The sequence below is a fragment of the Pelmatolapia mariae genome, linkage group LG20 (genome assembly GCF_036321145.2).
Source record: "Pelmatolapia mariae isolate MD_Pm_ZW linkage group LG20, Pm_UMD_F_2, whole genome shotgun sequence".
Taxonomy (NCBI): Eukaryota; Metazoa; Chordata; class Actinopteri; order Cichliformes; family Cichlidae; genus Pelmatolapia; species Pelmatolapia mariae.
In genome coordinates this window covers 36630994-36652751 of record NC_086244.1, presented here as the reverse complement: position 1 = coordinate 36652751, position 21758 = coordinate 36630994, and the positions used below count along the sequence as shown (strand labels likewise).

General features: G+C 40.9%; 1 protein-coding gene across 2 annotated transcripts in view; it reads right to left on the bottom strand.

The window, feature by feature from the left end:
• The window catches only part of hdac7a (histone deacetylase 7a), a 55164-nt gene extending 35417 nt beyond the window's left edge, over window positions 1-19747 (bottom strand). The window contains exons 1-2 of one of the 2 annotated variants that reach the window (XM_063464657.1): window positions 19559-19747; window positions 2519-2587 (exon numbers count right to left, since the gene is read on the bottom strand). In XM_063464657.1, the coding sequence (XP_063320727.1) occupies window positions 2519-2587; window positions 19559-19577 (88 nt within the window). In that variant the 5' untranslated portion in view covers window positions 19578-19747. Of the gene's footprint in view, window positions 1-2518; window positions 2588-3708; window positions 4125-19558 lie in introns of those variants that run through there. The other variant, XM_063464658.1, reaches the window with a different exon arrangement.
• Between the last annotated feature and the right edge of the window lie 2011 nt (window positions 19748-21758).

Here is a 21758-nt window from a genome sequence, read left to right as displayed (position 1 = left end):
GAATTTGCAGCTGCAGAGGATGAATTACCTAATGCTATTTGGGTGCCAAAGCGCAAACTGGAAATTCAAGAAGGAGCACAATTAAGTTCTAAATAAACAGTCTAGCAGCTGCAACATTACAGTCTTCTAGTGATATATCAACTCAATAAAAGGCTAAACCTGCTGATTAAATGTTTCAATAGGAATCATGTTACTTACATATGCAAATAAGTGAGAATGATTACCAGCATTAGAGGTAATGATTGATTGATTGTTGCTTATCAACTTTCCTCCAGTTGAGTTCTTTAATTCAACAGGAACCGGTAACTAAAAGAAACACAGCGCCCAGATCAGCTGACCAATGTGGCTGGAAACCACAACTAGGATATTTGATCTCCACTGCATGACTGTTGGAGCGATCCAGAGAGTAAAGGCCTGAGAAAATGAGCAGAGTACACATGCAAACTGCAATAAGTTGTATTTTCTATGTAGAAATTTGTAAGGAATTTTTGTTGATTTCACTGACAGCCCTGAAAAAGGCAGTTTTTTCACTCCTTATTAGGAAAACAATTATTTAAAAAGAACATTACTATGGTCAATCAAAAAAACGTAACTATTTTGAAATATCTCCGTTTGCAGGATTAAGAGTTGTGTCTTTTTCATTTCTAGGGCGTGTAGAGGAAAAGGCTGCTGGAGGAAGAAGTTGAATATGAGGTGAAGGTCTTTTTATTAATAGATATAGCTTTTGAAAGCCATTGTGAAACTCCGAAATCATCATTATACCTGTATGCTCTCACTTCTGGTAACTGCTACAGGAGCCAAGTATTACAAGCTATTCTTTAAGTGAACAGCACTTCTGCGTGTTTTCTGTTTCACGTATGTGGAAAATTAGGGTTCAAGGCTATTACAGACACAGCAGGACAAGTGGGATGTAACCCTGCAGGTCTATTATAGCACTCTGTGTAGTTTAAAGGGCTGTTTGAGCTCCAGAGGCTTTTAAAATGGTGGTTTCACATGTTATGCACATCTGGCGCAGACCGCCGCCACCTTAGATCGCTAACCAATCTCCGACTTCAGACGTCTGGCGTAAGGGCAATGCACTCCACAGGCCAAATGATTTAAAGCGAGGTGTGCATGTTTGAGATGGAGAAATTAGAGAGAGGAAGACAAAGGATAGAGAGCCAGTGCCAGTTGCCCTGCGTGGACAACACGCATGTAACCAGACTCTGCAGTTACAGCCATGACCTCAGTGGGGTTTTTTTTTTTTTTTTTCCAGAGACATGCACGCAGATACACAAAGCCCATAGTGGGTCCTTGGTTAGCATGCAGTCAGCAGAGCCTGGCACAGCGAGAGCCGGCTTTCATTCAGAGAGTCATGCATTGTAATCCTACACAGCGTGATCACACAGGCATGCTTCACAGCAGAGAATGCTAATCTAAACTAAAAATGCAGGACTAAAAGTGCCAGCCTGGGTCACTTGTTTCTGATGCTTGGAGCAGCAGATCAAATACATTTTAAGCTCAGGTTTAGGAACAAAAGCATCAACTAAGCTTTTTGTTAAAGAGAGGCACAACAGATGAATACATGACAGGAAGGGTTGTTGAAAATTGTTGAAAATTTGACACGATTACAAAGAAAAGTAACAAGCCCGCTCTTATTTTACTGGAAAGATGGTGGCTTCTTGAAATGAGTGCTAAAGGGTTAGCCTAAGTTCACGTCCTGCATCACACTAGTAGTCAGAGCGAACATTTTCATTATCCAACCATGACCACATTGTGAAAGAAACAGTTGCAATCAGCCATAATTAGGAGGAAATATGTTTTGATATCTCCAGATGTTTATGTGAGAAGCTTTTGTGCCAAGAAGAATGACCGTCAGAATCCTAACTGATGACTCTTACACAATCCTGGAAGTGAAAATATAAAAAGTGAAGTGAATCCCTCTACTGTACTATACACTGGTACCAGTGATTTCCTAATATTAATTCGAACACAGAACTAAGTCTTTTGTTTTAGTAGGAAACTAACTAAAACCGGATGCTATTGGACGTTTACTAAACAATAAATAGCTCATGTGGTAAATTTACATTCATACATTTTTGTAGGACTGCGTGACGCATGTTCAATTAAACTTCTGCATGACCTGCAGCAAAACTAACTTCTAAACCCACATGAAAAACACAGCCGAGGAGGCTGCGTCTTTCCAACTAGGCCAGCACCTGTTCTCTACTTTTACTGCAGCTTAGATCATTGTGGAAAAACTGCTGTCACCCAAATTGCATACGCTGTGTGTGTGTGTGTGTGTGTGTGTGTGTGTGTGTACACATGTTAAAAAGAAAATGATGTAAAGAAAACAAGATGTAGTCGTGAGCAGGGACTGCCTGGAGAGCGGCAGCATCTTTTTCCACAAGAGCGTTTCAGCGCTGATGGCTTTTGCCTAACTTTAAGAGGTTCAAGTAAAATATTACCAAAAAACCCCAACTACTTATTAAATCAGAGCTGCATTCTGAGCATTTTCAGCAGAGGTTTAAGGTCTAACCTGCCACTGTGGGAAGTACGCTGTCCTGTCTGTCAGTCTTTACGATGTTCCCAGAGGTGCCGATTCCATCTGTGGAGACAAAGACAAAAGTATATCACTGAACTGGAGCTCATATTCACAATATCTAACAACAATGAACAAAACAAAACAAAAAAAACCAAAAACAAGCAATCAAAAAAACCAAACACAGTTGATAACTGGCAGCTTTCACCTCTGAACCTTTCCTAAAAATGTCACAATAAAGCAGTTTTAATACCAGCCTTAAAGAGAGAGGTGACAACGTTTCTTGCAGGTGTGTATTAATAGATTTCACCACTGCCATGTGCTGGCACTTGGCACAATGTGAGCTGCTCATGTGATGTATCAACCACAGGTCTAGTGCACTATTTTGACCCACATGTGGATAGAAAAGATGAGAAAAGTGTGTGGTGGTCTGGGCTGTACCACGCAAGCATGCGCGCGCGCGCACACACACGCTCTCTCTCTCTCTCTCACACACACTCACACACACACACACACACACACACACACACACACACACACACACACACACGATAATCCCAGTTGTAGAAAAGTACGCGAACAGCGCACCTGCACTTTAAACTGGGTTGCGGAGGTGCTGCTGCTAAACTGTGATGCTGGCCGACATCTGCTCAACCTCACTGGGGCCAAAAGTAAATAAATTTGAATCTTATCTTAATAAATGACTGATAAGAAACGTAGGTTTGTGGTTAACACACCTCCGGCAGTTTCAACAAAACACTCATTACTCTGTTTAGGAAGGCAGACATTATTTACGTGATTTACAGCTTGTCAACGGCACTTTGCTTTAAAGTCACCCTTTCCTGCTTCATAATGACTTGAGCTGTAATGCAAATCATGTTTTAAAACGACTGTTGGAGTTGATGGTGACTTTATGTAACATATATGTACAAAAAACTAATGAAATAAATTAAAGCTCGAGAAAAGTACCGTATGTTTTTTTAGTTTTCGTCAAAGATGCGCGCGCGTGACTTTTTTTTTTTAAAAAGTGCTCGCGAGCAATTAAAAGAGTGCACCTGCGCACGTAGCTTAACGCCATACTGCACCTGCCCGACGAGTAGAAAGCCCGACACAAAACAGCCCGAAATTTAAGAACATTTATCAAACTTTCAGCTGCTCGGACCGTGTCACCACCAGCGCTTGCCTACCTTGTAAACCGGAGCCCGCTTACACCTAACCGCCCCTTCAAAGAGTCCAGTCACACTTGAAGATAATCCAACTTGTAACGGAGTCTGTTTTTTGAAGCGTTGAACAAGTAAAAAGAGCCAAAAAGCTGACGGAACGTGATGGAAGAGAGATGGAGAGGTCCGCTGGTATTGTCAGTGAAGCCTATACTGAGGAGCCGAAACATAGGAACTTATCGGAGGCAAGTTACAGAGAAGTAAGTCCGGCCCCCTCGAAGCCCTGCTCCCTCCCCTTCGCTCTCCTGCTGACAGAAATAGCAGGCGAGGCGGGCCCCACCAAAAATAGCCTTGACTTCACACAGGACCTTCTTGACTATTGTTTTCCCGCACCGACTCACTCCCTTTGAGTGCACGCTCCGCGTTTGACTGCTCGTAACTTGTATGGCATTCTTAACTTTATATATATTTTTTCCTTTTCTTTTCTTTTTTTTCCTTTCTTTTTTTTTCTTACAAATGAGATGGGGATTTTGTGTCACATAAAATAATAACTCCCTCTCTGTGGCTCCATCTGCTGTCAAGAACTTCCAGCAGCAAGCAGAGTGACTCGGCTCTGGGATCTCCAGGGTTCTTTTGGAGGCCCCCAGAAAAAAAAACCAAAACAAAATTAGGCTCTATGTGCGAACATTTACTATTTGTCATAAATGCCTAAATGTTTCCAAAACAACAAACAACCCACACAGTGTTATTCATGTCAGGATACGGCAACATGTGACCCTCCAAGATGAGACAGATGTTGGTCAAAATGGAACTTCCATCACTACAGCACTGACTTGCACAGATCTGCTGTGCAATACCTTTTGTTAGCGCTCATTTTATTTATAGTACGGTGAATATAAATAGTCGTCCTGCATATTGATTCCTGAGCTTGTACTTACAGTAAATTACATACTGTTGAATAGCGTTTTCAAACGCCTCATGCCCCCCACTCCATTGACTTTGTTGTCTGTCTGTGGTGTAGGTGGGGACAAGAAAATCTCTGATTACAGTCATACACCATTGAGCTAATGTGCAATGAAAACCATTATAGCACCGAACAAATTAGCTTGTTTGGGTGCACATTAAAACTCGAGTCTGTGTGAGTTTCTGCACAAAACCATAAAAGCTGCAAGTATTTTTTCAGGAAACAAAAAATTTTTTGAACCTGGTTTGGTTTCCTTTGTAATTCTGATTTCCTGCCTGCGGTGCTCAGTTATGAAGCTATTTCAGATTTTTTCCTAAATAACTTAAGAAAAAATACTGTATAAACATTTCTGCATATAATTAGTTATTATATAGACCGCTATCACAGTATTATATAGAATCACAAAGGTAAATATTAGAGATATTTCCTAACAAAACTGAACTGTGGGAGCGCAAGAAATAACTTTACATTAATCTTGGAAATTAATCTGCAGTTGGAGCTGAAGCTGAATAACATTTATTGCTGTCCCAAAGAACAGCAGGAAAAACAAAGTAAGGCTGTTTAAAGGGGCCCTCATAAAAAATGTCTCAGATAGTTTCTATGTGCCAGATTACCAATGCCAAATACTGTAGTCCTGATTCTACAAATACAAATAACTTTACTTGCTCCTGTACGTGAAGAATGTAATCTGCGTGTTTAAAACTGTACCCGATTCACTCGTGTGGTGTAGGATTAAAGAGCAAGCAGGAAGTCTGTTATGAAAGAAAATGCAGTCATGTAGAAACATGGACATTTTGTGTAGTATTTATATAGCTTGTTCACGCTAATTGAGTATTAAGTGTGAACAAGCTTCCTATTGTGCTTTCAAGTATGTTGTGCAGAAAGAGAGATCATTGTTGCTGGTGGCTTGACGTGATTAGTCCTGCTATTTATGGGAAAAGACTTTATCCATAATCCTCTCTTTAAAATGCTTAATTTTCGTGAAGAACTTTGCTTTCAGCCATCATTTATCAGCTGTTTTTGATTAACTTTTAAGTATTACAGGCATAACAGTAAAAATAACTCCACTGTAATCGGTGCACACCTTGCCTTGATACAGCAGATACTGCTAATATCAAAAGAAAACTGGGGTAATTAAGAGCAGTTACGGTTAAACCAGGGATGTGGCAGTAAATAAAGCAGGCTGACATAATCCTTAACAAAGTTGAGTCATAATAGACTTTTACAGTTGAAACAGTTAAAGTCAGGGTAAAACTATCCAATTAGATGCTCTTTTAATCGATGTCTAGCTATCTTTATTTTCCCTCATAATAACGAAGGACTTAATGTTTGTAATTCTCTCCTGCGGTAATGCAGACTACCTTTTTTTTTCAGAGATTAAAGACACTAAGTTCTGTGCAATGTTCAGATGTGCAGATACACATTTGTTCTTGACATTTTCAGACCACCAAGGAAGTAGAGCATCCTGTCAGTTTTCAAGCACACACACTTACAGTACAACACGCTGCTGTGGAAGCCTGCGTGACGCAGGAACATTGCCTTCTCAAATCTTATAGCCCAAAGTCTTCCTAGAATCAAGAGGCAGTTTTCTGGTAGAGGCCACTGACAGTGAATCGCACACATCCTCGCGTCACAACCACTCCACTGTGGTCTGCATGATTCACTAAACCTCTTTGGCCCTTTTCTACAATTAATTGCAAATCTGTAATTTCTCCAGGGTAGCACCATAAAAATCAAACCTCTGTTTGTACCTGCAAAACAAACTTCCTCCCAGAACTTCCTGTCAAACATTCACATTTAGAAGACATTTTAAAACATAAACTAATACACCAAACTGCTAGAAATTAGTTTGAATTATTATTTAAAAAAAAATAAGGCCCCAGGGAATGTTGTCATGCATAGCGGAGGTGCTTGGAGACGCTATCTACTCCCTGTTTTTCTCACTCTTCTTAATTCAGCACCATCTGTAGAGTACCGTTTAAATTTTTTTTTTTGAGTCAGAAACTGACATTTATAATAAGTTTCACTAGCACTTCACAATGTTTTTCCCCACTTTTAACCGTCCTTTTTGTTTCCACAGAGCACGAGCGTGTGCAAGCGTTTTATCCTTTTTTCCGATCTCGGCGTAAGCCAGGTCAACAACTGATGTTTAAGACCAATATTGAAACCAAGAAACGAGCGCTCTGTCTGCTGCTGGTGGTGCTTCATCGTCCGCTCGCTCACCCTCGGGTGGCTCTTTGAACGGGGGGAACCCAGCACTGTTCCCAGAAACCCTCAGTGTGTGGGTGTATCTAACGATATAACGGTGTGTGTGAGAGAGGGTTGTGTCCTGTGTGTTTGTGTTTGCATCGGTTATGCGATTGTGCGCGTTCAAAAAGTGTGTGTGTGTGTGTGTATGTGGTTAGTCCATTCAATTACACAATCTAGCATGCAGTCTGAATCACATCCGGTTTCGAGCTGAAAATAACCAAACCACAGGGTGACAGAAAAGCAGCGCAGCAGGCAACCGCCCACAGGGAGAGAGGAATACATACATATGCATACACACTCTGTCCAGCATTGGTCACTTGATATTTTTCACAAACAATAATAGGAACTGGCGTCTATTTGGGTGTGCTATGCTTTGATTCCTGAGATTTTCAAATCAAAATGATTTCACATTTTTGTAAAACTCATCACATGTATTAAAGCTTTTGTAAGAAATCAAATAATTCATGTTATCTTCTAAAGATACAACAGGAGATAACACTGCTATGAAGACAGTGCAGAAAAATGATGCAATGCACATCAGTTTTTTTTTTTTTTTTAGAAACATGATCAGTCATCCTTTAAGATGTAAATTAATTTGAAATGACACAGAAAAGTTTGACGTACGGCTCTTTTTTGTCAGTTTAGTATACGGGGCAGGATGTGGTCAAATGTGTGCTACAAAGTTGCCTCCCACCTGCAGGGATGTGCTACTGCTAAAGCAACAACATTTGACACAAGAAGTGATTCTTCACAAAAACAACAATAAAAAAAAATAAAGAATGTGCAAAACTAAACTGGAGTCCTCACAAAATAAAAGGCAACTGATTAAGTTCATTTAGGATGCTTTAAATGCCATCTACTTTACAGGTAAAGTGGATGTCTGTTTGTGTGTATGTGTGTGTTGGGTAACTTGGGTGAGCCTTTGCTGTGAGCATCTGTGTCTGATACTTGATCTACCATGTGCAGACAGTGTGTCGTTAAAAAACAGCACATGCTCTGGTATAAACACAAATGAGTCTGTTTTGCGTAAGAGGGAATGGTATGACCCTTATTTCCACTAATTATGAGAGACAGCAGTCTCAGTAAACTGGTTTAACATAGTTAAAGTCCAAGTTTACAGATACTATCAGTAAAATTGAATTAATGGAGGCTTAAGAGAAAATGAATAAAGGAGTGAATGTTGAAGGGAAGGGATTAAAAAGTTAAAGGAAAGTCAGGAAGAGGATAAGAGGACCTGAGCAGAGTGGTTTAGGAGATAAGCGAGGGGAAAAAAATAAGACAGATAGGATGAGAGAAACGGAGAGAGCGACAGAGACAGGCTGGGAGCACTGTAATAATGTTTGGCCTTGGTCTGCCAGCGGGGTCCTTCCCCTTATGAAGCCAACAGGAATGTGAGGAATGCTGCATGAGAAGAGGGAAGGAGCTGAAGGAGAGAAAACAGAAGAGGATGATGGGAATGAAGACAAGCCAAGGAGGAGGAAGCAAAGAAAGGTATCCAGATGAAGACAGAAAGAGGGAGATGGGAAGATGCAGAAGAGGGAGGGTAATAAGAGGAGGAGGAGGAGGAGGAGGGGCAGACGGGGAGGAAAAGATGTATTATCTTTAGTGGGGCTGTGTAAACACAAGAACAAAGAGGATAAAAATAATAAGGCTGGAAAATATTTGGTAGGAAAAGCACTGGGATTTTATTTTTGTGAATATTGCGGACGTAGATGTATGCACACAGCCGTGTGTTTGTGTGCGTTTACATATTTTCATTTCCTAATTCTCTTTGCTAGTAATTTAAGGGGCTAAAATTATATGGGTGTAACACACTGAAAATGCTTCCCCCCACCATGTTTGAGTCTGCCTTAGTCTGGTGATCATCAGTTTCTAATCATGATATAAAGACAGAAACCTTCAGACATGCTTTTTAAAGTTCCACCAAACTGAGCACACGGAAGAAATGCATTTCTTCACAAATTTAAGCTCAGTACCTGCATTCTGAGTTATACCAGAAACTGCCAATACCCCACCCACACCCACACAAAAAAATGCATTAACCACACATTCAAAGCATAAAACAAGAAGCTTTTATAAAAGGTCAATGTATACGTAAGTGATCCTTATGATTTGAAAACTCAGACATCAAACTGCTCCAATTGTCCAGATGTCCTAATTTTAGAGGGAGGAGATGTCCTTAAAATCAGCGGTCCCCAACCTTTTTTGCGCCACGGACTGGTTTATGTCCGATTATATTTTCACGGACCAGCCTTTAAGGTGTCGTGGATAAATAAACAAAATAAAACCAATACTGGTACCAAAAAAAAGAAGATTTATTCATAACACACAGAAAAAGACCCAGGGAAACCAAGTTAATGATAAAAATGCTAAAAAAAAAAATGCTAAAAACCAATAAAAACCCTGAAAACCATACATTTCACACCCGAGCCTCAACTCTCGCAGCCCGATATCTGGGCCAGATATATGGCCCGGGTCCATGGCCCACGGGACCCTACAGGGGTTGGGGACCGCTGCTTAATATGGTCTTTTCAGGCAAACAGAAGCCCCGCCCACCTACTATTTAAGCTTGTGAGGAGCAACCAATCAGAAAAAAGATGCTAAAAGTAGTTGTTTTCAAGACAGATTATAAACTGAGACCCATTCATGACAAGTAAGGATTATTTTGAACTCTAAACCATATAAAGCTATTTTAGTAAAGTACAAGAGTAAAAATATGGAGGTGGAAATTAGAACAATGAGCTTTCACTGTTTCCTCATTTCGCTCATATATTAAAACACGGACATGTACGTTGATTTACAATGTTATTCTTTTTATGTTCATTGTATCACTGTATATAGGTATATGAGGTGGCAAAAATGGCTGTGCATAAATACTAAATAACTAAATAATTGATTTATATATTTATTGTTCTTCTTCTTCCAAGCTACATATTCATTGGTAATTAGGGTACAGGCATTATTAGTGCCACTTTTTCCACACTTATTTACAGATATGCATGACAATACAGTTCTCTGACCCCAAAGTTTCACTGTACTAAAAGTACTTTATCAACATGAGTTTAGAAACAGCGTACATGTAATGTACACAATATACGTATAATGTAGATCTAATGTTTTAAGCCACCATTCACATAATATATATGTGTGAATGTCAAATTTATATAATTTGAAAAGATCAAAATATATAAATTATAAAATTAATGTTGACAGTGCTGGTAACCTGGGCAATGTATATAATAAGTTTAATCCAGATTGATTACCTGTCTAGGAGGAGTTAAGGAGGAGCAGACACAAATGTTGCAGTCGTCATAATGGGTCTGCGTAGCCCAACATACTGTACATACCTGCATACAAAGGCAGTATGACTAGACTAAAACAAAAAAGGACACAATGTTAAAAAGCAAAACCTATCAAAAAATGTCAGCAGATGTGAAAGAAACCACAGACTCAGCCGACTTAATGCACCGAGGAAGACTGTTCCACATTTTAGGAGCTACAACCTAAAAAGTGTGGTTGCAGAATGGGGAACAGCTGAAAGACCTTGATCTGATAAACGGAAAGCGCGACTGCTGTAATAAGCTTTTGGCAGTTCTCCTGTATAAGCGGGGATAAGGCCATGAAAAGGCATGTGCACTAATAAAATTTTGATATGAATTCTGAATTTCACTGGAAGCAGAGATGGGAAGCAGGGATCAAGGCTGATATGGAGTGGCAGGTTTTGCAGATTTTTGTTAGCGGTCTAGCTGCTGTGCTGTGGACCAATTCATATGAGGAGTGAGTAACAATGAGCTGCATGGGAAACCATGTATTAGGAAATCCAAGCTGTAGGTCGATAGCACAGCGTTTGATTGCAAAATCATTCTTGATTGAAAGAACTCTTAATGATATGAGAATAAAATGCGTGAAAAAAACATAAATATAGATATAGAGATAAGAGATAAATATAGAGATATTTAGAAATAAATATAAACTTTAAAAAGCTTTTTAAACATGAGAAGTTTGCTTCCTCTTTATTGTTAGTTAATTAGGTTGTCTTTGGGTATTAAGAGTTGGGCAAAACAAGAATCCTGAACACATTCCCTTGTGAAGATTATTACCTTTATATATTATCATTTACTAAAGTTTTATGTTTTTATTTTATAAAGTCTATTTTAGGTTTACTCTTAATTTACTTAATTTTGCTGTGAGTCTTAAATATTTAAGTTTTTTCCAGCATCAGTTTGTTAGTCCCGTTGTTTTACATGAGACTGGCATATGTTAGCATCTTCAAGCAGAAGACTAATACATAAATAAGCTAAACACATACATTATATACAGTACAGACCTTTGAAAGTCTTTCAGGTTTTATTCATGTTGTATGGACTGTATTTATCCAGTCACATTATAGGATGTCTTTGTTCTGGGGACTTGCATTTTTTGTTAGTTAAAAAAAACCCTTTGATTAAGATCAAAGTGAGGGAAGTTCCAGGAAATTAATATACATCTTTCTACTTTGAAATTACAGATACGTGTGAAAAGACTGAGGCTGAACCAGTGTCTGAAAGGACTCGGTGCATGGAAAGCTTCGGTGACATATGCAGTCCACAGAAACACAATGGATCGCTGACAGGCATTTTCCGCAAAATAGCAACAGTGTCATTTGTGCAGTCATCACTAACCACCACTGAAAGGTAAAACAAAGAAACAGTGTTACTTTTTTTCCAGCTTTATGTGCAATATCTCATCATCCACTTCGGTCTAAGAGGCATTACCACACACACCAGTCGTATAGCATTATTTATCTATACAAACTATACATATAGCATCTTTAAACTGCAGAGGAACTTTTATCAGCATTTTAAAAATCCGAGCGCTACCAAAACCATTAAAAAAACTAAGAGATCTGTGAGAGGTTTAATGCAGAGCAACAAAAGATGGCGGTAAATACTTGAACAGAAAGACGGTTTTGACTAAATGAATTACAGCCTCTCTTTTGGACGTTTGATCTGGTTTGATTGAAAGTGAACTGAGGTCAGCTCCGGTGACGGCACAAGAGGAGTATATGATGAAGGACCGAGGATCCCTTAACACCCCGAGGATGTTTGGAGTTATGGTAAGTTATTCAAAACACCACAAGAAACCATAGCTACCACAAGAAAATCCCAGGGATGTCAGCAGCCGGCTCTCTCTCTCTCTCTCTCTCTCTCACACACACACACACACACACACACACACACACAAAGCCTCAAAACGTAAAGTCAAATCAAATCAAAACTCAGCCTTATAACACCCACCGTTCTGAACAACAACAAGCCTGAGAAGCGTGAGCGTGTGTGTGTAGGAAACACCCAGACAGGCCAAAAATAGCTCTACTCTTGTTCCCCCTCTCTCGCTTTCAATCCTTCGCTCATTCGTTTCGCTCTCCGTCTGTCCCTCTGTGTTTCTCTGTGTGTCTTGTTTGTGTCATGATTAACCACGGTAGGAAAAAAATAAGTTAATTTTTCCATATGGAAAATGTCACCCACTTAAAGAGCGCACTCGAATGTGAGAATATCAGGCTGAGTATGTGATTCAGCGAACGGAGAGAACAATGACTATACTTTGGCATAACTGTTGCATAAGGGGAAACATGAAGGTTTTCACAAAATGGGAAGAATTAGTTGGTTGAAGTCTGTCTGACACGTTGAGCAAATGAGGCAGTTCTCTGAAGAAACTGTAGAAGATCATAAAGTAGTATTTATCTTTTTTCCCTCTAAATTCCTGTCAAAATAAAACAATCCAGGATAGACTAAAATAGCTGCTGGCATGCTCTGGCCATGCACATACACTAAATTATGATTGGCCTGTGTTTTCCTGCATCTTTTTCACAGTGCTGTCACGCTCACGGATATTTAACCGGGGTCCAAAGCATTGTGGCAACTTTGTCAGTTTGTTTAGATTTAGTATACCCAATTACAAGTGAAGCAGCCGCTGTAAACAAAAGTCACATGGACTCACGAGGTGTTTACCGGACAGTTTTAGTAACCTGTCATCCTGCGTTGTTACTGATTTTTCTTTTAAAACAAATATAATTGCAGTCCTTGTTAAATAAGCAAAACAGGCTGGCATGGGTTTGTTTCTCGGGCAGTGTCAGCCTGGGCTTTGTTAAGCCAGCTGTGTGTACGCTTAAAGCATCATTTTGAATTATTAGGGTCTTGCTTTCTGTTATAGTAGCATCCTCCTCGCTTACAGTAAATATGTGAAAACAAAAGGGAGCTCCAACTACAGAATGGGTTGTAAACAAGCCAGAGTTTAACCTGGTTATTTGAACCACTTCAGCTCAAGGTAAAAAAAAAAAAAAAAAAAAGAAAGAAAGAAAAAAGTCTGTTTACAACTTGTCTAATCTGGAACAAGAAGCTTCGAAGATCCTAAGGCCCATAACTATAAGCTCATCGTGCAGCACAGAACGAGACAGTAACATCATTTACATGCAGATACAGATCAATGTCCCCGAGAACAAATGTGGTTGTCTGGTCACATCCATTTTTAGACTGCTAGGGTATGTACCATTTAGACCTCTCATCTACATAAAAATCATCTGTGAGAAGCTACTGTTAAGATTGACTATATGCCTTTACCATATACATATATAGATAGTGTGATCTCCAGACACAGAATCATGCATTTCTTTTAGCTGCACAGAGAGAAGATGCAAACTCCACACAGAGCAGGTTTGAGCCAGTATCCTTGCTTTGAGGTGAGCGTACTAACCACTGCACCACTGTGCTGCCCCGTGCCAGATGGGACAGGCTAAAGTTGGATATCTGGTTAAGAAAATGGCTAGACAGATGTGCCGCCATTAAAAGATGAGTACATTGTGGTCATAAATTGATGGACATGGTCAACAACAATAGTCTGTAGCATTCAAAATTGGTACTAAAATATCCACACCATTATAGCAGCAGCCTGAATCTTTGAAGGCACATTGGACACGTGCTTTCATGTTGTTTATACCAGATTCTGACTGTATCATTTGAATTACACAGAGACTCATCAGACCATCTTTTCTGGTCCGGTTTTGGTGAACCTGCTTGTATCCTCAGTTTCCTGTTCTTAGCTGACAGAAGTGGCACCCGGTGTGGTCTTCTGCTGCTGTAGCCCATCTGCTTCAAAGTTTGACATGTTGTGTGTTCAGAGATGCTCTTCTGCAAACTTTGGATGCAGTTTGAGTTACTGTTGCTTTCCTATCAGCTTGAACAAGTTTAACCCTCTGATATCAGCGATGCATTTTCTCCCACAGAACTCATGCTCACTAGATATTTTCTCTTGTTCAGGCGATTCTCTGTATAACCTAGAGATGGTCATGTGGGAAAAGCCCAGTCTCTGAAACACTTACACCAGCCTGTCTGGTAACAACCACCACATTCAAAATTCACTTAAATCACCTTTCTTCCCCATTCTGACGCTCAGTTTGAACTTCAGCTTGACCAACGTCTACATGCCTCAATGCATTGTGGTGCTCCCGTGTGAACATGTGTGAATTGAACAGGTGTGCCTAATAAAGTGGCCGTGAGGGTATACTATACTTTACTATCACAAATGCGCTTCAGACTTTCCCCCTTCATTGGTTTCACAACAAGACGTGGCAAAGAAGCAAATGAGATGGTGACACCTTTGAAGCAACAAAACCAAAATCTTGTGCTCTCGGTAGTTTCCTGCTATTAGATGTCTTGACAAACCACAGTACTGGTTTTCTTAGAATTGCCTCACAATTTCTGGCATTGATTGCACTTGTAAGTCATTGTTCACACCGGTTCAAATGAAGGAAAACATGTATAAAAGTGCCAAGTGCCGTCTGATACAAATACCTTTAATACATGACAAATTTCCATTAATTAATTTTCCTCTTCCATAAATGGGGCTTAACTGCGACTGAAAAACAGTTCTTTCTGAGTATTAAGTTGTTGATATCAGTTTAAGGCATGACTGACTGAAATAGAAGAGGGATGATTCATTGTGTTTTTTAGACACTGTCTGGTTAAGATAAGATCAACTTTGCTACCCCTGTAGGAAAATTCCTCCTAGCTGCTGAAGCCCCTGAAACAAGTGGATAAAAACATCATACAGCTGTCATCGCACACTTATATAAAACACTCAGTGTGCTCCGAGTTCTGCTGAAGAAGAAGAACATGAAGTAGGCACATACATCAGCTGTCTGCCACCGATGACTGATGAACTTGTGTTTTCTCAGGGGTTTTCATGGAAAGGTTATACCTCTGCTTACTGCTGTGCCTTTTGTGGGAATTTAAGACAGAGAAGGAGAGGGAGAAGGAGAACCAGATGGCTTTTCCTTGCAGGATATCCTGTTATAAGTTGAGCTAGCTGGGCTCTATCTGACCTCCTCACCCCTCTTGACCCTTAACCCGACCGCAATTTAGGTTCATATCTCCGCTGTTTCCTAATCGCCCAAATGTCTCAGCATCCTTTGCTATGGCATTGTTGCTTTCTCTTCTACTCAGCTCCTCAGTCAAACTCACAAGTAGCTGCCTTTGCCACTCTTCTGTTTATTTCATTAATGTTTTTTCCCCCCTTCTGACTTGTGTGGTTAATTACAGGGAAAACCAAGTTATAATGCTAGGCTTTAAATCCAATATCCATAAAATTTAATGACAAGCTACACAACCTTTAGCATCAATCCACATCCCAGGTACAAATTATCTTTTTTTTCACCATCTGGAAAGTGCAGACAGTCATAGTATATGGCAGATGGCTGCTCCTCCCTGAGCCTGAATCCACCGGAGCTTTCTTCCTGTTAAAAGGGAGTTTTTTCATCCCACTTTCTCCATGTACTTGCTCGGGCTGCTACAAGGTTATCCAATTGACAGGGTTTTCTCTGTATCATTGTAGGGTCTTTGCCTTACAATATAAAGCTGCTTGACTGTTGATGTGATTTGGTGCTATATAAATAAAATTTAATTTAATTGAATTAATTTAGAAAGTAGATGTGTCCTTTTCTCATTATACAAATTTCTAGCTTGTAAAGTTTAGTAACATGAGACCTCATCCACCTCTGTCACTTAGGCAACTCATTTTCCACCATGCAAGGGTTTTGCGTGAGAGATGATGAATGACTTTCATAGATATCACACACACACACATGTCTGGTTTGCTATCCTCATGGGGACATCCCATTGACATAATGCTTTCCCTAGCCCCTTACCCTAACCCTAACCATTAAAAATGAATGCCTAACCCTAACCCTTACCCTAAACCTAACCATAACCTAATTGTAACCCTGACAGTAAAACCGCATTTTGAGTGTGAAAATTGCTTTCAACCCCGAGGGGACCTGGATTTTGGTCCCCACGGTGCAGAAAGTCCCCACCAGGATAGTAAAAGTCAGATTTTGGTCCCCACCAGGATAGCACGAACCCGTACACACACACACACACACACACACACACACACACACACACACACACACACACACACACACACACACACACACACACACACACACACACACACACACATGTGTGTATTTATATCCTTGTGGGGACATCTCATTGACACAATGCTTTCCCTAGCCCCTTACCCTAACCCTAACCATCAAAAATGAATGCCTAACCCTAACCCTTACCCTAAACCTAACCATAACCTAATTGTAACCCTGACACTAAAACCACATTTTGAGGCTCAAAAATGCCTTCAAACTCGTGGGGACCGGGATTTTGGTCCCCACAAGGGCTGTTTGTCCCCACAAGTATAGTAAACTACCAATTTTTGGTCCCCATGAAGATGTTAATACCCGTCCACACACACACACACACACACACACACACACACACACACACACACACACACACACACACACACACACACACACACACACAGAGAAAACACTGGAAAATAAGTGATCAGAGCAGCACTATAAAAACTCTGTGTGTGTGGTGTTTCATACTTAGTCGCTCTGACTTTCACAGTTCCTGCTTTCTCTTACAAATCCTTGATTCAGAATTCAAAATAATTCCACTTGTTTTTCTGGCCATGTGCGTCACTCGCTGAAAAATAATACCCTCCTAATACTATCTTGGAACAAGTTTTTAAAAAACCCAACTGAGTGGGTCTGGGATTATTTGATGCCAATATTTTCCCAAATCAAATGTAATTTTCTCAGTATTGCTGCTGTGTCCATCTGTCTTTCCCTCTTTACCTTGTTTTCAGTCAGTGAAGATGTTGTTCAAGCAACCTTTAAAAAAAGAAGTCATGACCTCACTTGGCAGTGCAAATTTAAAACATGCACACACAAAGATATCATAACATCATAATAATCTTAACATAATCAGAACAAAAACAAGTAAGAAAACGGAAAAATAACCCTTCAGGTATCGTTTCTGCCCTGATGCACAGCTTTTTGTCTTCCCCCACTTTCTCTTTATGTCACCTCTTTCTCCCTCTCTCTCTCTCTGGCTCACACCCAGCCCTCCCACCCACCAGCGTAACTGGAATCCATTAGCTGATGAATGGTTGTTTGTGTTTTTTTAAGCTCAACAGCGCCTCCATCCACATCAGTGGCGACAGAGGGTGATATCAAAACATGCAGCGTGATTAGGGAAATAATTAGCCAATCATCCTGTGACCTGCAAGCCAAGCCTGAGGTCAAAGAGACGCAAACCAAGCTGCTTCCCAGGTGCTTTACCATGAAAATCAGTCAGGAGGCACAGCTGCGAAGCAAATGCATACTGGGGTCATTGTGAGCAGACAGCTTCCAATCACAACACATGCGCTTCTTTGCCTGTATCCCAGGCTCGCTGCGATACGGCTGAGAGTGCGAGTGAGGATCCCAGTGGACTCAGTGCAGAGTTTGCCCAGGGAGGCTGTGGTGGAAATCAACACTTCCTGCTTCCTGTGGCGAGAGGAAGTGCTACCGTCGCTGTCCCCTTATCGCTGGGTATCCAGGCAGAGCAGAGGGAGGAAGGCAGAGCAGGGAGGGAAGAGGAAGAGGAGGAGGAAGAGGAGCTGGAGGAAGGTCATGCAGGCTAAACAAAGGGAGAGGACTGAAGAGACTGACTGGGTTGTGGCTTATGTTCTCCAGGGTTACATTCTGGCATTAAATGACTTAGAAAGCAGTAAATATTTAAAGGTGGTGAGTGATGAGAAAGAGGAGAACATGTGTAAAATGTCTGTTACTGGCTTGTAAGGCACTGCTGATGGACAAATCAAGTTTCTTTATTATTTTTTTTGTGATATCAGCTTTTTGGCTGCTTTGTTAACCATCAGCCATAATCTCTCCCATGGGACAAAACAATAGCCTTTGGCTGTGACTTGCTGTGACTGAATCACAATGTTGCACAGTCTGTGCTTTGCCTGTGCTTCTTCCACAATGCATTGATACCGTTTTATATTATGCAACATGCAATTCAAAAATGCAGCAGGGCTTCCCCATTTTCTTAGTTTTATGTTGTCATGTTACATCTAATATGCTGGCAGTTTATCCACAGGGAAGCAGAGAGGAAAACAGAGGCAGGAGGTGACAAAGGCTATTTAAAGAAAGAAAAGGCAGAAGGAAAATGATAGCGACATGTGTCTGTAAATGCAACAAGTTGGATGCCTTCCACAGACTGAAATCAAAATGTATCCACTTGCATTTTATGGTGAAGGAGCAGGGGAGAGACAATGAGAAAGACAGAGGGAGTGAAGGGGGAGAGAGATGTTTGGGATCAGGGTGGGGAAGCTTTCAGCACTTGGGATTGTCCCAGATGGACACAAGCCGCTCCCTCCCTTTATAAACAGCCCCTTCTCCTCTCCTCTCCTCTCCTCTCCTCTCCTAATTTATTCATTTCCCTATAATGCCTGTTATCCACAACTCAGCTCCCACTTTGCATAGATTCTGGGACCCTCACCAGAAAATATGAACAAATTGACACTTTTTGTTTTTCTTCTCTTTCTCTTTTTTTTTCTTTTTCTGACAACTTCTTCTGTCCCCCTGCACTAGCACCACCACCGCCCCCAATCCCTGCCATTTCCAAAGTCAACACACCACTAAATGCCGGGCTGACTCACTTCCACTGTGGGTGGCTCTGTTTCCAATTTTCTCACTACCCCACCACCTTGGAAGAAAAGAGAAAACTTTTGTCCAGAAAAAAAAGTAAGCAACCAGTGCAAAAGGAAGATCCATTTTTCCAAGTTGCTCAGTGCTAAAAGGGACAAAAGCTCGCACGGAGGTGCAGAGAGAGAGAGTGGAGCGAAACTATACCATGCTTCTCCCACTTCTTTTGTGGCTCTGAAATAGTTATCGCCGTTTCCCTTCCTTTCTTTCTCTTTAAGAGAGCGTGGGAGCGCCCTCAGAGTACTGCAGAGAAACCACGGGGCTCATAACAACAGGAGGAAGCCGGTAACTTGAGTAAGTTGGGCCGGGCAGAAAGAGGGGGATACGGAGAGGAGGTGGAATGAAAGGAAAGCAAAGAGACAGAGGAACCTTCTGCAAGCGTTTTTATATCTTGAAAACATAAAAAAAAAGTTCGCAAAGCTCAAAAAACGCAGAAACACACCACACATTTGCAAATAACCTGCTGGATTGCTGACAGCATTTCCCCACACGCAGACCCAAAAACACACACATACACACACATATAGACACACACGGACACTTTTGCATTTGCATGAAATCAGACAGCTTGCCCAAGAACAGGACTGCCTTACCAGTCTGCCTTGTAAACATTCAGCGCGAGGAGTGCGTTACAAAGTCCCATCAGTCATGTTCATGTACAGTTCCAGAAAGTGGTGAGGATTCTCCAACATCACACACACACACAAACACAAACGCACACATGCACAGGCACAGTATCAGTTCCCTCTGTCCAAGAGTTGAGAAAGTGAGGGGCCGCAACAAAAGGCAACAGAGGGAGGGAGAGACTGAGGGAGAGAGAGCGAGAAAGAGAGAGAGAGATTAACCCCTCTGAGCTGACTGGTGGACTCTCTCCCTCCCTCCCTCCCTCACACACACACACACACACACACACACACACACACACACACACACACACACACAGTTGGTTTTGCCGTATCACTGACTTCTTGTGTTTTCTCTCAAGTGCCAAGAGGAGGAAGGGAGAGCAGAGGGAGGGCAGAGAGAGAGAATGTGTGTGTGTGTGTGTGTGTGTGTGTGTGTGTGTGTGCACTCATGGTCATGATGTGTGTGTATGTGTGCTTGTGTATTTTAAGGTAGGAGGGACTGGCTGGCTCAAGTCCAGAGGCAGCTAGCCTGGTAGAAAAAGACAATAGCAGGAAACACTATATCAGGAGGAGGCAAAATACCAGCACAAAAATAATTAACAGACATTGAAAAACAATGACATCCACAGTGGAAAACACAGCCTGCAGCCTGCTTCGAACAATGATAGTGGAAACCAAAAAAAAAAAGAATGTATTTTTGTTATTCTAACCACAGGATATAAAAACACTATAAGAAAAAAAACAAAAGAAAAAATGTACACAGATCAAAAGCATTAGCTGTAATGAATGTAAAAAATGCCGCTATTATTTTTGTTGGCGCAACATTGGATGCAAAAATTATAAAAAAGTGCATTGCTGGGTCTCATGGGGGGGAAACAGTTCTCAGCTTCTTCTTCTTTTTTATTTGCATCATTTTAAAAGTTGTAGCTACTTACTTGTGCACCATCACAGGCATGTAGACACACATTCCCCACGCAGTCATGACTCCCACACAAATCTCACCACCACTCCCACACACACACACATACACATTCCCTCAGCTATAATCATATCTGGTGATAAGAGCAGCTTCCCCCAGCGGTTACTGGTTCTCCAGGCACCGACCACAGTGTCTTACAATGGTCCTGTATTCTAAGCCTGCGCTGATTACACACACAAGGAGCTGCATTACACACTGCTAATTCAATTTCCTCCCCTCTGGGTCAACCTTTGTGTGAGTTTATGTGTGTATGTGAGTCCATAAGGAGGAACTGATTAAGAACCTGATGAAGAGACCAAGATCCAAACTGTGTGTGCGTGTTCTTCATCCACGTATTGCAATTTTGCATTTCAAACAATACACTTTAAGCTGTTCTGTGCTGGAAAAAAATATCCCAGTTCACTGGGATCCTAAAACACTCACAGATTGCTGCTCACTGTTTCCATGTGCTGTAATAAGATGGCCCAGTCGCCACAGCAAATATTTAATGGAGTCAGGTAAGTCTTGTTCTAAAAGCAACAAGTGATACTGTGTTATATAGAAGTACTTAACTAAAGTACATGCTTTTTTTGGAACCAGTTGGATCCCTTGCTGCCATAATGAGGACATTTTTACCTTTTTTCCAGTAGTGCAATAACACAGAAAAAGAAATCAGATGTAGAATAGCACGTCACAAGAAAAAGCTATAGAAATCATTCACTTCATACCTCCAAAATTAAAGATACAGCCAAGTGAAAAAGAAAGTTTTCACAGTCCTTAGAAAAATTAAGCACATCCTAATTTACACAGTAAGTACACACAAAGTGTAAGCAGCACCTCTGTAAAAGCAGAGGTTTCATCGGTTTGCTGCTCTGGAGCATTTAGGAGTATGTTACAGGTGTCCAGGGAGTGGACGTAACAGCAAATATCAGACTGTGCCATGCTCAGGCAAAACGCAAAAAAACGCCTAAAGATACATTAAAGACCTCAGTTAGCATGTCAGATATTACAGTTCATGACAGTACATTTGGAAAAAAGACTGAACAAGAGTGGCTTGTTTGTTGCCAGGAGAAAACCTCTTCTCTCTCAAAGAACATCATGCATCTGAGCAAACCACAAGACACAAAACAATGTACTTTGGGCAAATGAGGCCAGAGTGGAGATGTTTGGCTTTAATGCACAGTCCCACATTTGGTGAAAAGCAAACAC